Source organism: Mustela putorius, unplaced genomic scaffold (genome assembly GCF_011764305.1).
Source record: "Mustela putorius furo isolate JIRA1106 unplaced genomic scaffold, ASM1176430v1.1 tig00000873_pilon_pilon_pilon, whole genome shotgun sequence".
Classification (NCBI taxonomy): Eukaryota; Metazoa; Chordata; class Mammalia; order Carnivora; family Mustelidae; genus Mustela; species Mustela putorius.
In genome coordinates, this window is record NW_025421504.1 from 7,268,468 (window position 1) to 7,285,698 (window position 17,231).

At 55.9% G+C, this 17,231-nt stretch overlaps 1 protein-coding gene across 1 annotated transcript in view; it reads left to right on the top strand.

The window, feature by feature from the left end:
• Positions 1 to 17,231, top strand: part of SDK2 (sidekick cell adhesion molecule 2) — a 250,550-nt gene that overhangs the window by 109,992 nt on the left and 123,327 nt on the right. The window contains exon 2 of the mRNA XM_004749035.3: positions 8,063 to 8,222. Within this exon, the coding sequence (XP_004749092.1) occupies positions 8,063 to 8,222 (160 nt within the window). The remainder of the gene's footprint in view (positions 1 to 8,062; positions 8,223 to 17,231) is intronic.

Sequence of the window (17,231 nt, forward strand, 5' to 3'; positions counted from 1 at the left end):
TCCCGCTGGAGGCCCTGGCTGTGACATGGCTCGGAGAGGTCTCACCGATTAAAGATGAGGGTGGGCCACTGGTGCCCAGCACCAGTCTAGCTCAGCCTTCTCGCCAGGCCTCGGAGGCAGCCGCTGCCCATACCCCGATTATCAGGTTGGGAAACTGAGACGCAGAGGGGTTTTGGACCTGCCCAGGGTCCGAACACAGCTAGTGAGTGGCTGAGCTGAATTTGAATCCAGATAATCCCTCCTGCTCCAGGGCCCAGCAAGGTCACAACTACGCAAATCTTGCAACATTCAAGCCAGCAGTAACAGCCAACAAGAGAGAGGTGACCTGGCCATGTTCAACGGCAAGTTTGTTTGTCCACTTTTTTACTCATGGATCTGGGCCCTTCTGCCTGCCAGGTGCACTGCTGGGCTCTGGGACCAGGGAGGTGAGGAGGCCACTGTCCCCATTTTCCAGTGGAGACTAGCCTGGGTGCCACCACACCTGGGGCTATGATGAGCATCTTCCAAGCTGTAAGGGAGGTAACCTCCCAAGTCTGAGGGATGTGGAGGAAAAGTGACAGAGGACAGGACATTTGAGCTTAGAAGGGACTAAGGACAGAAACTAACATGGATTTAATACCTACATCCCAGCAAAGAAGGAAAGAAGGGGCTCTCCGGGAAAGGAAATGGCATAAGCAAAGGCCCTGGGGCATGGTAAACATGTTATGTCTGAAGAAGGTCGTGGTCCAGACCAGCAGGACTCCGGGCTCCAGATTCCCTTGCTAGTGCTCTTTGTTCTCCAATAGGCTGCCTTAGGCGGAGCGACAGACACAGGTCTCTGTAAGGCATTGTATTCGCTTCCTAGGGCTGTCATAACAAAATACCATAAACCGAGTGACTCAAACAGTTGTGGAGGCCAGCAGTCTGAAAACCAGGGTGTTGGCAAGGCCACACTCTCTCTGAAGGCCAGAGGGAAGAGTCCTCCCTTGCCTCTTCCTGCTTGTGGCGGCTCCCAGCAATCCTTGGCATTCCTGGGCTTGTAGGTGCAGCGCCCCAGCCTCTGCCCCCTCCACCCCCTGGCTATCTTCTCCCCGTGTTTCTGTTCCCATGTGTCTCCTCTTACAAAGACACCAGTCATTAGGGCACACCCGACTCCCTTGGACCTGAACTGAACTAATGACAGCTGCAATATCCTGTTTCTAAATAGGGTCTCATTCCGGGGTTCCAGGTTGGACATGAATTCTGGGAGGGGGAGGGACACCACCATTCAGCCCGGTTCAGGCATCAACACGTCTTACCCTGGACGTTGATGAGATCGGCTCCCATGGCTACCTTGGCTACCATGTTAGGTCTCATCATCATTCATTCACCGCTCATGACTTCATTCATTCATTTCCTGAGCATCTCCTTTGCCTTGGACTCTGCCTAGTGCTGGGGCCCAGAAGAACAGGAGGCACCTGCCCAGCCCCAGTGGCCTCTCCGTGGTTTATATTCTTTTCCCTCTGACTTTTGGCTGAATGTACCACGGGCCAAGCTGGTGGGGTGGTGGGCTTGGGGCATACACCCTTCCTTCCTCATCCTGGGTGCCTCCTCCAGACTCACGGTTCCCCGGGGCCATGTCAGGGCTCAGTGGCCCTGGCCACCGCGGTGACTAGGCCCCCCTAATCAGATTAGATGTGTATTCAAACAAATTGACGATCTGTTCCATTAGATGCTTTTTGAACACGCTTTTCTGAGCGAGAAATCCATTGGGCGGCAGCTGTGGAGGCCGAGGCGTAATTGATTGTCCCACCCTCCCCGGCCCCAGCATCAGAAGGTGCCTGGCTCCTGAAGGTCACTGGCGGGGATTAGATTAAGGAGGGCGAGAGCCTTCTTTCCTGGCTAATGAAGCACTTGGCATGCAGGCGGCACTGGGGCTGAGCTGGGCCAGGCATCTGCCAGGAGACAGTGGAGGGGCATAAATTAGCATCTCATTTGTGGGAGGCAGAAGGGAAGCCAGAAGGGAGGGCCTACGGGGCTGGGGTCCTGCTGCCCTGGCTGGGTAGGGTAGGAGCAGGCTTGGCCCTGCCAAGCCTAAGGATGGGAGGGGAGGAGGGAACATCCGTGGGGCCTGTGGTCTTTCTCAGGCATTCAGAGAGTGCCTGCTGGCACCTGCCACTGTGTGTGGTCCCCAGACGTCTCCAGAGGACAAGGGCTCCAACAGGAGCATGCATGGCAGCCTGTCCTTGTGCCCACAGCACTGTATTCCTGAACTTTCTCCGGCCCGGGCAGTGCCAGGCTTAGCACCCCTACCCCCACCTGGATTTAGGTGGAAGAGGGACACACGGGAATTTCTGATGTTATGCAGAACCCTGCAGTGCCCGTGTTTCTACCTCGTCCTGACCCTTTGCTCAAGACCTTACAAGCCATCCCTAGGCAAGACTCCGTTCTTGAGCCAGCTTACCGTGGCCGTGAGGCAGCTGAATTTGGACGGCTCCGATCTGAGACATCTCTAAGATGCAGGAAATGATCATAGCACCCCCTCCCCATTTCCCCACCTCCTCCCTGTGGGGCCACCTCCAAAGGTCTGTTCTGCAGAGGGAGCAGCCCGGAGGTGCCAAGCATGGAGCTCCAAATGTGGGGTGCGTTAGCTCACTTGGCCTTCCCAGCAGCCTCTGGGGCAGGCATTGGAAGGTCTTTTACTGACAAAAGGAGTAAGGCTCCAGAGTTAGTCTGCTCGAGGTCAAACTTGAGTTAGCATAGGAACTGGGATTGAAACCCAGATTCTCTTCTCCCACTGGGACCTACAAGCCAGATCCCTGGGGAAGGTTGGCACCCGGAGGCTTGAGCGGTGAGCAGAGCTGTTGGGGGTGGGGCGCCCCCTGAGCTCTAACCCCTGCTCTACTTACTTAACCCTCACACCCACACCTGTTCATCCTCTGCATCCCTTATTCCCAGGCTTCCTTCCCTGCATCCCGCAAGCTCATAGCCCCCTCCTGTACCCCCACCCCAAGGTGGCCAGGCTCCCCGTGTGTTCTGCTCCCGATGCGTTCCCAGCCAGCATGCTTCTCATCCCTGGATCTGATTCTGGGGCTGTGACATTCGAAGCCGGAGTGGGAATACCCCTGCCACACAACCAGCATGACCCCTGCTTGTGGCTTCAAAACCAGTGCCCAGAGATGGGCACCGTCCCTCACTTGCCACAGGTCGGGGTATGAAGAGCTGGACAGCCAGGCATCAGATATGGAAAGATCTGGAGGTTCTGGAATCCACCAGATGTGACATCACATCCGGGAGGCAGTCAAACGACTGAACCTTCTCGAGGGTCCGTCTTCTCATCTGTAAAAGGGTAATGACAGCACCTTCCTTGGACGTTCTCATGATTCTTAACTGAAATGATGGAAGTAAAATGCTCCCCGTATGGAAAGTTCCAGCAAAAGCATGAAATAAAGGCAGAGGGAATAGAAGTGGGGGTGGGGGGGAAGTGGCGAGGGGGACTGCCGTGAGTCCCTGCTTCCTATGACCTAGGACCTGGGCAGCTCCGAGGAGCACAGGCTTTCCAGCCGGGACCAGCTGGGAGACCTTGGAGGTCAGTGCAAGACAAAGATGGTGGTGTAGAGACCAGGGCATGGTGGGGAGAGGTTTGCAAGAATCCCAAGGTCCCCCCGGTTCCCACACATTCCAGAGATGCCCCACAACCGAGCGGTCCTGTCTGTGTGCCGGGAGAGCTGAGAGAGGATTTGCCCCTGGAAGCGCGCTCTGCAGCTTCCGACCCAGGGGTGGCGGGTGGAGGTCTTCACCCTGGGCTGGCGAGACTCTAGCTCCAGGGCATGTGGGGTTTCCTGGGCTGGGAACCAAGCCCGGGCTGGCTTCGGAAATCAACTCCCAGGAGCAATGGGGGACAGGAGGGAGGGGAGAGGTTGGAGTTGAGATAAGTTTCTCCGTGGGGCCGCGGAGCCTGGAGCCTGGAGCGGAAGGTCAGTGGAGGGATTTACTGGGAATAGGAAGGGCAAGGTAGTCGGGGCCACCGAGATGTTACAGAAGACAAGAAGGAAGCCCAAGACTGAGACCTCTTGTCTGCCTCCGAAGGCAGCTCTTCCTTCGAGGGTCTCAGACTCTTGGTGGTCAAGGACCTCCGGCCATGCTACGTCCCATGTCTCATGCACGCACAGGGCCTGCCTTTCCTCTCTCCCCGGTAGGACTGGCCCGTGGCGGCTCACCTTACAGCCTCACCAGCGTGGACGCAGACACGGGCATGGATCCAATTATAAGTAATTGACCCATCCCCATGTGACACAACAGAACTTACCAGAAGGTACAGAGTGAAAAGTGAGGCCCCTCCCACCCCGGTTCTTCTTCCCAAAGCCTCGCTGAGCCCAGTCTCTTATGTAACCCCCTAGAAAAAGCCTCTGCCTAGACAAGCAAATATATTTTTATGCTTCAGGAAAAAAGAACACACGGGGTGGCAGATGACACGTCCGTTCCGCACCTTGCTTGTTTTCAGTAACGGTAGTTCTCAAAAATCCATTCCAGAGCCCGATGCTGCCGAGAATTCTTGAGTTTGGAAGTGCTAACATCACTTTAACCACTACCGGCTTGCCGGACATAAGGGTCATTTTTTTGAGCATTCTCTGATGCAAAGCGTAACAGTGCTCTGAGGGGCTGTCCCTTTGCCCACACATGGGTGTGTCTGCGAAGGAGAAGTCTCCGGAAGAGCTGGTGGATGGGGAGGGGGAATGCTTGGTGGTTTTGATGGCCCCACCAAGACCGCTCTCTGCAGAGCTGCGGTCCCACAGAGCCTTGACCGCACACCTGGGTCCCCGCGGGCTGCCCAGCACCGGGCGCTATCTTGCTTTCAGATCGTGGCCCAAGTGATAGGGAAAAACACTATCTTACTGAGTCCGTTTGCCTTTCTCTTATCATGAGGTTCAGCATCTTTGTCTGTATTTCATAGTTATTTGTAATTCTTTTCTGTGAACGGTTCATATCCTTTGCCCATTTTTCTGTTGGTTTGTTCATCTTTTTCTTGCTGATTTATGGGAATATTTTTTCTATCGGGAAAATGAGCTCTTTGTCCATGATAGAAGTTGCCAACATTTTCCCCGAGTTTGTCATTTGTTGCTTCCTTGTTTATGGGTATTTTTTTTTCCATGTAGAATTTTTATAGAGCTGAAGGTATCAATCTGTTTTATGACTTCTTGGAGTTTGTGTAGTACTTGGAAAGTACTTGGCAAATACTTCACCTCCTCGAGATTATATATTTTTAAACCTCTGTGTCTTTCTTCTACTTTTAGAATTTCATTTTTCATGCTTCAAACATTGATCCAGCTAGCATTTATTTAAAGGAAAAGTGTGAGGAAGAGATTTGACTCCCCCCCCCTTCCCCAAATGGCTCCCTGGCTGTTCCAAAGCCGTTTGGTGAATAATTGATCTTTTTCCCACTGACTTGAAATTCTGCTTTCACCATATATTAAATAATCCCATATGTATTGGGGTCTGTTTCTAGATTCTAAGTCTGTCATTTCATCAGACTACATGTATAAGAACACACCGTTTTAATTATTGCAGCTTTATAATATAGTTATCTGGGCTAATCTTCTCTACCTACCATAGTTTCTCAGATTTTCCTGGTTATTCTTTTGTTATGTTTTTAAACATGAACTTTAGAGTCACGTTGTCTAATTTTTAAAAATCTGTCTTTCGTGTGTGTGTGTGTGTGTGTGTGTGTGTGTTTTCAAATGTTTAAGGGAATGATACCCATGTAATATTGATCCTTCTATCCACAGTTCTCTTCCATTCTCAGTTAGCTCCTTCCCACTAAGAAGGTGGCTAACAGGGTTGTTGTGTACAGTTGCGCAAGTTGTATACTGCATAAAGGAACAGCTGGTGCCTGCCCACAGGGCACAAGCTCTTCTCTCCCTAGTCTGCCCATCTGCATGTACGGTCAATAGTAACAGTAGCCACACCTCCTATGGCATGTTCCAGGTGCTGCTCTAACCTCTTTATGTTTTTAAATTTATTTAATCTACCCCACAAACGTATCCTCCAATTTACAACTGGGAAATTGATGTGCAAAAAGATTATAAGTTGCCCAAGGCTAATGATTTGTGTCACCCGCTGTGCATTCATGGCACAGAAATCCCCCTGCATGTAAACAGAACACACTTGAACACACAGACACATAGATACACACATATGGAAACACACCTACACGCATATGCAGAGACACGTAGACAGTTGAGGACATGTACACAACACACCCATGAGTGCGCACACACAAGCATGCTCGCACGCACACACACACACACACACACAGCTGTCCCCTAGCCCCAGTATCCTTTCCTTATCAGTGTCTTGACCTCTAGAGCCCCCACAGTGCTAGTCGCCCTGCCATCCCCTGCTTTTGGAAAACGGCAGGCCCATCCAGGAAAACCGGTTGGCAGAACTCCTGCCATTGCTCCGGGCTGGGGAGGGCCCCCCTCCCAAATCCCTGTATGAGATGGCGTGGGGGTGGGGCACCACACAGCAGGCCCTGGGGGAGGGGAGCCCAGGAGCCTGCCAGGCCTCCTTGTGAGGATGAGGTGAGCTGAGGGATGCAGGGATGCTCGGGGCTGGGTGGTACCCAGCAGGCTGTCTCCGGAAAGGGCATCCCCGCCCTCCTCTTCCCAGCATCATTTTCGGCAAACCCTGGAATCAGCCCATCCCTGTGCCCGTCGCTGGCCTCCCTCCAGGCTGGTGCCCAGGGAGCCTGGGGAACGAGCTGGCACATGCGGCCCCAGGACCAGATGGCCTAGTGAGCCGCTCTACAGAGGCAAGGGGCTCTGGGTGCAGAGCGCGTGTGCCTGTGTGTGTTTGTGCGTGTGTGTGTGTGTGTGTGTGTGTGTGTGTGCAAGCTCCCAGTCCGCCCGCCCGCCCAACTGACGTTCCGGCTCTGAGTCAGCCCCGCATCCCAGGGCCTGAATCACTGGGGGCTGGGAGTGTTATTGTTTTAAAACAAACGGGTGATGACAGGAACTAACAGAGGGTTTTTAAAAACTCGATTCAAAGGGCTCTTGAACGCTGCTGGGGAATAGGAATGTGCCTTTGAAGTGTGAATGTGCCCATTTGTCAACCAGGGAGCAGAGCCAGCTCCCTGCTCCCGCAGATGGGTGCCTGCTGGCCTCTGCCCGCTGCTGCTGCTGCTGCTGCAGCCCAAGGTGGGCGAGGGACGGGGTGAGGGTGGGGACTGCCCCCACGCCCCCTCCCGCCCCCACACTCCCCAGAGAGTGCCTTCTGAAGGACTTTGTAAGGTGGTGGTGAGCTCCAGGAGGGTTGACAGGCGCTGGGATGGGGTGGGTTCAAGGAAGACCCTCCCCAGGAGTCACAAGTCATCCACTCGTCAGATGGAGACCAGGGCTGTGGGGGTGGGACGCAGTCAGGCCAGTTGACAGTTGACTGGTCCTCAACGCACATCACTGGTGCAGACTGCTTGGGGCCAGGGTGAGGCCTTGACACAGCTGGGAACCCCACCTACAGACCACAGACACCCACTTCTGGCCAAATCTGGGTATAAGAGGAGAAGGATCAAGCAGCCTGGCCGTGGAGGGGGCCCATTGGATGGACTCTACCCTTGATGCCTTTGAGGGGCTCCCCCAGCCTCAGGGGCAGGACCCAGCACACCTCTGTCACCTGTCACTTGTGTCAACCCACCTCCCTGTTTTCCTTGTGACATTTATATTCCCTTTGACCAAAGCGCCCCAAGGGCGTCCGTCCCTTCCTTCTCTCCTGGAGGGAGAAATCCAAGGGCACAAGGTATCCAGTGGGTGGGGATCTAGAAGGGAGGGAGACAGAATGGACTGGAAAGAGGGACGGGGTGGCAGCCGGAGAGGCATGGTCTAGCAGGAGGGAGGCGGGGAACTGGTTGGTAGGCATGGAGGACTCACTCTGAAGATCAAGCTCTGAAGTCAGACCGTCCCAAGCTCAAGTCCTCCCCGGCCACGTGACCTTGAGCCTGTGACCTGGCTGCACCTGCTCTGTCAGCCCCCCGGGGTGTTAGGGCACAACATGAACAACCAGGGGAAGCTGAGCAAGAGATAACTGGTGGCTTTGGGTCTCTTTCCCACAGATGACGTGGCCCCCTATTTCAAGACAGAGCCCGTGCGGACGCAGGTGCACCTGGAGGGGAACCGCCTGGTGCTCACGTGCATGGCTGAGGGCAGCTGGCCGCTGGAGTTCAAGTGGCTCCACAACAACCGAGAGCTGACCAAGTTCTCCCTGGAGTACAGGCAAGCCTCCCCTTCTCTCCCCTCCCCTCCTTTCTTCCTTCCTGGCTGCCAGGGAAACCAGGATGGCGGCCCGTCTGGCAGGTTGGGGGTGAGAGTTCCCATGCCAGTGCTACTGAGAGCGTGGGGTGGCGGAAGTCGGGGGACACAGACAGCTCTGCCCCAGGAGTAAGAGGCCCTGCTCTGCTGAGCCCAACAGAGGATGTGTAGGGTGTGGGCCAGGGGTGCTACCCAGACGGGGTAGCCCATGCAGCAGGGAACGGAGCAGAGACAATGGTTGGGGTAAGGGAGCCCACCAGCAGCTGCTGGGCTGTGGTTGCACCTGCCACCAGAGCCCCCCACCCATCCCCAACTGCTGAGAACTCTGCTATCTCCCGGGGGCACTGAAGGGGCCTTGGTCCTGACACTTGGCCAGGGGGGAGGGGCATGTGGCAGCGTGGGTTCAGTGAGAGAATACCTTGTATTTGGGGGCAGTGCGGGTGTGACACGGAGGTGGCCTGCCCTGGGCCCTGGGGCTTGTCCCCACTCCGTGTTCGTGCCCATGCCCAGCGCTCTGGACTGGCTCTTCCCTCCCCAGGACACTGCCAAGTTAGGGAGAAAGGAGAGCAGGGACAGGCACAGGGTCGCAGTTCAGGGGGTTTCTGCCGGCAGCCTGCGCTGCCCCCCCCCCCCCCAGCCGGCCCTGGCCTCCGGCACTTTCCTCCTGGCAGCGCCGCCCTCCTGCTCCGATCTTCCCATCCCATCTCTGCCTGTTTTTACTGGCTCCCAACCCTGTGGCTGGTGATTAATCCCCAGGCCTGATGTGCATAATCGGTTTTGTTGGGGAAACAAGATTGTCTTGCCCTGGGGATGTTGATACAGATCTCCCACCGGGGGACCAGAATGCAAATGAGAGGAGGGTATTTAATTGCTTCAGGGTCTGTTGCTTCCTGAGAACCGTCAAGTCACGCTGAGGCCAGAGTTTGGGATGCACCACCTTGGCAGCCCCAGCTTCCTTCTGCCCCAACCCTGGAGTGGATTGGCTGGGGGGTGCGGCCACTTTGTCAGAGGAGGGAGCAGGAGGACCCGGGATGGGAGAACCACCGTCCCCTCTGTAGCGTGAGAGCCCAGGGCCCTCCGGAGTCAGCCATTCTGGGCGGCGGGTCTCCAGGAAGCTCAGGAGGGAGAATGGGGGGCGCCCCCATAAGCAGCCCCTGGGGCGGTTTTCAGCTGGGGGGGGGGGGCCCCGGAGCTCTCCTGGCTGCCACCTGGCATTCCTGGGGCAGTTAGGGCAGTCTCTGTGAAGAGCCCCTGCCTCCTTCGGGTGGGGGACATGCCTGCATGGGAGCACCACGAGCACGTGGAGGGCACACCGCAGGTGTAAGCCTGCCCCTGGCTTCTGCTGGCCGGGAGCTGGGCCAGGATCCAGGAGGAGGAGGAGGCTCAGTTCCTCATCATTTTGTCCGGCCAACAATCCTAGGAGTCAGTTCAGTTATTTCTCCAGTTTGATGGGCAGGCTGGGGCTCAGAGACATGAAACACTTCACCCAAGTTCAGATTGTTGAGCTGGGTTCAAATATAAGTCGCCTGGCTGCAGGGCTGGAGGTCCTTTCCGTCCCAGTGTCTCATGGAGGAAAAGCCAATTCCTTAATATGCATCCCACGCAACCGCTGCTCACCGTGCTCCGCCGTTTCTAGAAAACAGAGCGGGGGCGGGGAATGCAAGCACCGTTGACCCTTGAACAACATGGGTTGAGCTGCGCGGGTCCGCTCACACGCGGATGTATTCGGTTCAGTACAGCACAGCGCGGTAAATGTGTTTTCTCTTCCTTATGGTTTTCTTAATAACATTTTCTTTACTCTAACCTACTTTCCTGGAAGAATGCAGTACGTAATGCATATAACGTACGAAATCCGTGAGGATTGCCTGGGTCTGGTCCTGCTCAGGTTTCCCGTCAACAGTGAGCTGTTAGTAGTTGCGTTTAGGGAGTCCAAAGTCCTGCGTGGATTTTCGACGGCGCGGGGGTCAGCGCCTGGCTCTCAGGGTGACTCAGAGTCATCTGGACTTTGTTTCCGACCTTGGTTGGGTGGCATTTTCAGGGGGACACAAATAAGCTTCCACTGAGGAAGCCCTTTTCCCTGAGTGGCCTTCAGAGGTCGTTAGGGTTGCTCTTGGAGACACGCACCTTACCCACTGTTACTCCCACCTGACGTAACACACCCACGAAGCAGGACCTTCCCATCCCAGGACCTGTGGCAGCCTCTTGCTCCCGCTCGTGCCCTCTGTGCTGCCTCTGTTCAAACCGTCCTGTCCCCTCTACTTGGAGTATTGCACCTTCTAGAACCTTCTTTCTCTCTCCTGCAGGGCCTCTTCAGAAAGCCTTTCTTGATAGTTCACACATGTGTTCTCAATCAATATCTCTCTGCCTCAGTCTCACAACACACGTACACTCAGGTCTGCCTCTCTCTGCCCTTTGTGATCATCCACAATACACCCCATTACACCTCCTGCCTTCTCTTCATTTATACGCGACGCTGTGAGTTAGCCACAGACCTGAGGTCAGGGCTTTGGGAACCTTGGCATTTCCGGGGTCCTCCGGGCTCGGAACGGAGAACTTGATCCTGCCCGGCGGGTGCTCTCCTCCAGGCTGCTCAGCAGCGGCACCTCTGGGTGCAGACTTCATTCTCATGTGGTGTGTGACACTGAGAAGTTCATGGTCACAGGCTCATACCCCCATGATTTTAGGGCAGATGGAGCATCCCTGGAAGTTCCACGTCGTAAGTCCCGGGGAAGGAGTCTGCTTGGTCCAGCTTGGATCGTCCCACTTATTTTTGTAAAGTTGTTTAAGAATTTGGAGACATCACGTCCCTTCACCCCTAAGGAGAATTTCCCAAGAATAAGACGTTCTCCTATAGAACCACAGGACAACGTTCCCACTGGGGAAATGTCACATGGATAGGGTGCCACGATCTCACATGTGGCCCAAACTCACATTTCTCTGTCCCGGTGATGTCCTTGTGGCCATTTTTACTATTGTTTGATACCAGATCTAATCAAGGACAGACCACACACTAAATCTGGTTGTCAGGACCCTTAGACTCTGTCAATCTAGAATCATCCCTCATTGTTCCTCCTGTCTTTCATGGCATTACCATCTCTGAGAGCCCAGACAGTTTTGCAGAATGTCCCCCAGTATAGACTTGTCCAGTTCTAGCCTCCGGATTAAACTCATGTTAATCCTTTTGGGCAAGAATATTACCCAGGTGTGTGCCTGTCTCCGGGCTTCATATGCGAAGGCCCTCAGCATCCACTTGCCCCATTATTGGTGATGTTGGGTTTCCTCAGTTGTTCCAGGTGAGGTGTACCAGATTTCTCCATTGTCAAGGTATGGAAATAGCCTCTCACCTTTGGGGGGTGACTGGAAACCGTGGATACTCTCCTTCCCAGGAATCCCTTGCCCCGTGGTTGAACACCCATCGATGAGTCTACCCTGAATCCGTCATTAACACTGTGGTGGTGAAAAGCAGATTTTCTACTCATATTTTTTTTCTTATATTGTATGTCATCCTTTTATAAAAGATCCTTTCCCTTTCTCATCTCCTTCCAAATAAGACAGCACCAATATGAACTGATGGATAATTTTCCCTGTTCAATGCGTCTTCATCTATCCCTGTCATTCTTCATGTCGATGCTCAGTCGTAATCCGTAATTGGCCAGCGGAGCTTCTTCGAGCTACATCCTGGGTCTTTTGGCCATGTCCCCGCAGGATTTCTAGCATTCTCTTGCTTTTTGGCTCAGTAAAATATTCCAGATTCGCCTTTGAAATACATGCAGACCAAAAATTGCATCCCAGAGGAGGGTGGCTGGCTTCTCATCCCGTGGTTCTCTGGGCACTGCTTGCTACTTCCTGTCTCTTGCAAACCTCGGGTTTTGAGTTGGGTGAACATATCCGGTTCTCAGGCAGAACGATGGCTGAATTTACTCAGCAAGTCAAGAGAAAATAAGATTCCAAGTGCCGCCGTAAATCTCACTGGTTCCTACCGTCTCCAAAGGAAGAAGTTTGCATTCACATCCAGTCTCCACCAGCCATTATTTTCGGTGCGATCTGGAACCGAAGGGGCGTGGCGTGCACGTGTGTCTTGTGTGTATGCACACGTGCGTGTGACATTTACCCGAAGGGAACCCCGGGCGTCCTTCTGAGCGCGAGTGTCTGGGATGAGTTAGTGGGGCCGCATCCATCCCTGGGGGACCGAGTGCAGAGAGCATGGGCTTTGGATCTAGGGCCTCCTGAATATATTCATACCCCTACCACCGCCCAACTCTGTGACCATGGCCAGAATTAGCCACTGTGCACTTGTTTTCTCATCTTGGAATCGGGCACATGCCTACTTTGGAAGGTTATAGTTAGAATCAAATGAGGCTATAGGACCAGCCCCGTTGCTGGTGTCATGGACCAGATGGCTGGCACCTTCTAGGATGATGTGAGGTGTTTGTCTCGACAGAATCACAGGACAGGTCTGCTCACAAACCTACCTGATCTCACGTGCAAGCGAATGCATCCCTGAGGTGGTCCTGGAGGCTCTGAACACTATCCCAAGGGCACCGTCATGGTTCTGGTCTGGGACCCTTCTTGGAAATCTCTTTTTTTTGGGTCAAGTGCTGTGAGAGCCCCCTGTTGGTGGTCTGTCTGACCTGTTCTGAATCCAGCCTTGAACTCCCAATTTGAGAAGTCAAGTGTCTCTAACCGTTGGCGGTACCACTTGGGTATACAAAGCAGTATCAGACTCTAAGGAAATGACACCCCTTTGCCCATATGGGCGGGACTCTGCAGGGGAAGACCCTCCCAGAGGTCTGGGCGCCGTCCCCGCTGCCTTCCTCTGTCAGCAGAACAGGTGCACGGCTTCCCGCAGTGACTCTCCGTGTGTGTCTTCGGGGTGGGTGGGAGGAAGTTGTAACGCAATCCTCAGTAGAGGGTATAAGGTCTCGTGTGTTTGTTGGTCTCTGTGCATGTGCGCACGTCGGGGTAGGTAAATGAGGAGGTGACAGTCCTTCATACTCTTGGACGCGCGTGTAACCATTGTCAGTCTGTGTGCAAAACGTGTTGGCGTGTTGGTCTAACTCCCTAACCGGGTGGATGGTGACACACGAGAGGTCAGGGCCGCTGTGTTCCCCGGAGCTTCTGCCATCAGATCCTGTCCCCCTACTCCTTCCCCTCAGCCCCCCTCCTCTGCCCTCCCCTCCCTTCTCCCCAGGCTGCTTCCATTCTGCCCCCATGTGCTTCCACGGAACCATCCAGGGCTGCACAGCTGGGGACGACCCACCCGCTCAAGGAATGGCAGGTCAGGCTGGAGCAATGGGGGAGGTGAGAGGCGGGGCGGACCCGAACCGCCTGTCCTTGTGACCGCATCCTGGCAAAGCCATCCACCGGGTTCTGCGGCCCTGCCCTGCTCATGCTTTCTCCCCTAATTTTCCTCACCGTTAACATCGGATCAGTAGAACGAACCAGCTGGGTGGATCTCACACACACACACACGTGCACACACACACACGCACACACACACACACTCCCATGCATGGTTAACAAAACCTACTCTGTCTCACAGCAGCATTAGGTGAGTGCTGGAGCCTGCAGCTCAGAGGGGTTCTGGAACTTGCCTGTGGTCGTGAAGGGAGCAAGGGGCAGATCCAGGAAGTCTGTCTGGCCGAAACGTGTTACTGTCCCACCTAAAGAGACACACACGGGGTCCCGATCGGGCTCCTCCTCCGTGCTCCTGCCACTGTATGTCATTCTTCTGCCCTGGGAGGCAGGAAGCCAGGGGCCCCCTCCAAACCCCTGATGTGCATGCTGGAGGGAATGAGGCCAGCAGAGGCGGAGTCCTGGCCCTAAGGCCCCAGCTGGCCCCTGACTGGCCTGGAGAAGAGCAGGTGTGTGGAGGGGAAGGAAGCTGGAATGAGCCAGGCAGGGCGTGTGGCCGGCCTCAAGCTGGGTCCCCAGCCCCACTGCCGGGCTGGTGTGCCTAGTGGGGGAGCCGTGGTGTTGGGGCACTGCATGTGGGCTCAGCCCCAGAGAGTAGAGCCCCATGGCCGAGGCAGAGCCGCAGGTATGCCACAGCCCTTGCTAGGGGCACAAAGCAGAGGACACATGTGGAGAGGCTGCAGCCTTTGAAATTCTTCAGAGGAGATGAAGAGAAGCTCTCTGAGCCGGCTCCTTTGTCTCTAGCTTATCCTCTGGCCTGCCCTTAGAAGTGAGAGCCGGCAGCAGAGGCGGGGAACGCAGAGGCCAGTGGGCTTCCCAGAGGCCACTGGAGCGCCTGCCACGTGGGTGCCTGGCACTGAGCCGAGCTCTTACCAGCAGCGGTTCTGGGAGGTTAGAGCCGCATAGCGAGGAGTCACAGCTTGGAGAGATGCAGCAACATGCCAGGGTCGCACAGCCAGACCTGGGAGTCAGGCTTTACCCAGGATCTTTTGGACACCAAGCCTGCATCCCTCCCCCTGTCCCCACCCTACTCCGAGCTGTCTGGCCGCGTTCGTGCCCCCCGCTCCACCCCACAGAGCCGTGGCACTGGCAGGCCCCTGCTTTCTGGGGTTGGCCCCAGCCAGTCTTCTAAACCAGCACTGGAGAACCCGTCTTGGGGACTTACGGGGCCCAGCCGTGTTTGAAGGATTTAGCGTACGTTAACTCTTGAAAACGAGCCGTCAGAATGATCACCCACCTCGTGCCGGGCCCCTCGCCGGCCCCTTTCCTTTAGGCTCCGTTCTCCATCCCTAAACTTCAGCAACTCCTGCAGGAGAGGCATCTTGGTAGTGAGGCACACGCGGCTTCGTGGCTTAGTTCCCTGAAGTCGTAGAAGATCTTCTCCCTACTGGCCTGGTGGACGGGCGTCAGGAGAGGCCCACCTTTGCCGGGTCACGAAGGGCAGATCTGGGACCTCCTGCTCACCGGACACGGAGCTGGGCCAGGGATAATAAGGAAGGTCACTGCTGGCCCCGCCCTTCCCTGCCCTGTGCAAATGTTTGTTCTAGCCGAGGAGTCTACGGTGCCCTTGTGGCCCATAAGGGCCTGGACTAGGGAGGGACAGCGGGTGCAAAGACCAAGAGAGGGTCCCGGAGAAGTTTGGGGCCACCCATGAGAGATGTTGAACTTGAACTGGGAGGAGAAGAGGCATTGGTGTGGACGCATTGTGAATGGCCCCAGGGGTGGGGAGGGGGAAGGGGAGGCCTGTGTGCAGACACCGGGTGCTGAGTAAGCCGGGAGAACCTTCCCCCCCTCCCGTGGAGCTCGCAGTCCGAACGGAAGCAGAATGCTGTCATTCTGCACGTATTAAGGGACCCCAGTTTCGACACATGCTGTCGAGGGAAAGCACAAGTCGGACGTGTCACCGGGGACACTGAGACCTAAAGAGAGTTAGAAGGGGCAGAAGGGGGCTTGCAGATGGAGCTGAGCGCCCGGACCCTGAGGCCCGGGGAGCTGGAAGACGGCCAGCGTGGACAGAGGGCAGGACCCCGGAGGAACAGATGGCGTCAGTTAGGACAGGGCCTGCTGGCTGTCTTAGGGAGCTCTTATCTCAAGCCAGCAGCGATGTGGGGCCCCTGACGCGTTTGTCACAGGGAACGGACACGATCGGGTGTCCATTTTCAAACCACTTAACCTGGCAGCTGGGTGGGGAGTGGGCTCGTGGGGAGCAGGTGGGAGCCGGGCTGGGCCGTCATGGCGGGAGAGGACTGGCCGGGCCCCCATAGAGACAGCGGGGATGGAGGGAACGGAGGGGTCTGACATAGAGACCTGTCTGGGAGGCAGGATTGATAGGGCTGGATGTGTGGGCGAGGGAGGGAGGGAGGCAGGGGGTGGAGAAGATGCTGGAAGGGACACTGGGAAGTCTTCAGGCTCCCTTAGGGTGCCCGGTGAGACTTCCGGCGGCAGGGCCCGGCAGGCAGGAAGGAATGGAGGACAACAGCCCAGGCTGAAGGTCTCGATTTCAGTGTCACTATCGTCACCCTGACGGCTGACACCTCAGGAACGAGCGGGATGAGAGAGTGGATACAGCACGGGGGAAAGGGCTTCAGAGCCCGGGAGGCAGGTGAACAAGAGGTGAAAACCTGCCCAGCAGCACAGAGCCAGCTGGCCACGACGGAGACTGGGGTGTCACAGAGGGGGGCGTTGAGAAGGACCAAGTGGCCAGCTGCGTCAGCAACTGTGGGACACTAACAACTGTCAGCTAGATTGAGGGACAGAGGTGACCTCAGGGGAAGAGAAGAGAGCTGGATGAGGGGCCCGTGAAAGGGACAGTGTGGGGGCAGGGGTGAGCCTGAAAACCTTCTGGGCTGCGTCCGGTAAGTGGTGGGTGGTCTCTGGAGGATTTGAGTCAAGGGAGCCCCAGGACCCTCGGTGTCCTGGTCCTGCACTTCTGTCCCGTCTCCTCTCTCACCGACACCCTTGGCTCAAGGGCGGAAGGAGCCCTCTCCCAGTGGTCTCTGCTGTTCGGTACCCTTTGCTTTTGCCTGTCCCCAACCTGGCCCGTCTGTACACACCTGTGATGCCCACTCTCTCTTGACAAGGCACCAGCATCCCCCCTCCCCAGTATGAATCCCAGTCTGGACCCTCAAGGTGACCCCTGCCTCAGTCGCCCCGTCTGTCAAATGGGAATAATGACACCAGTCGCCACCTCCCAGAGGGTCGTGAATGTCACGTGAGGTGAAGCACGCAGAAGCGTGTCTGGTCATCAGGGGCTGTGTGATGGGAAACGGTGGCCCGGAAGCCAGCCCAGAGACACCCACCCATGTCCACCCCGCAGGGCAGGCTGTCCCCACTCCTTCGGCCTGGTCAGGGTCTCACTCTGCCACTCCTAGGAGGTCCAGGTTCCTCTTCCACAACAAAGCCGGACCCACGCAGCCCTTGCCAGCCTCTTCGGAGGGGGACTCTGATTTGGCCGTGAGCTTGGACATCTTGTCTGAAAATTGAAGGCTGCCGGTGAGAAAGCCGGAATGTAGGAATTAGTTATGATGGGCATAAATCGAATTTTAATAGAGATGTACG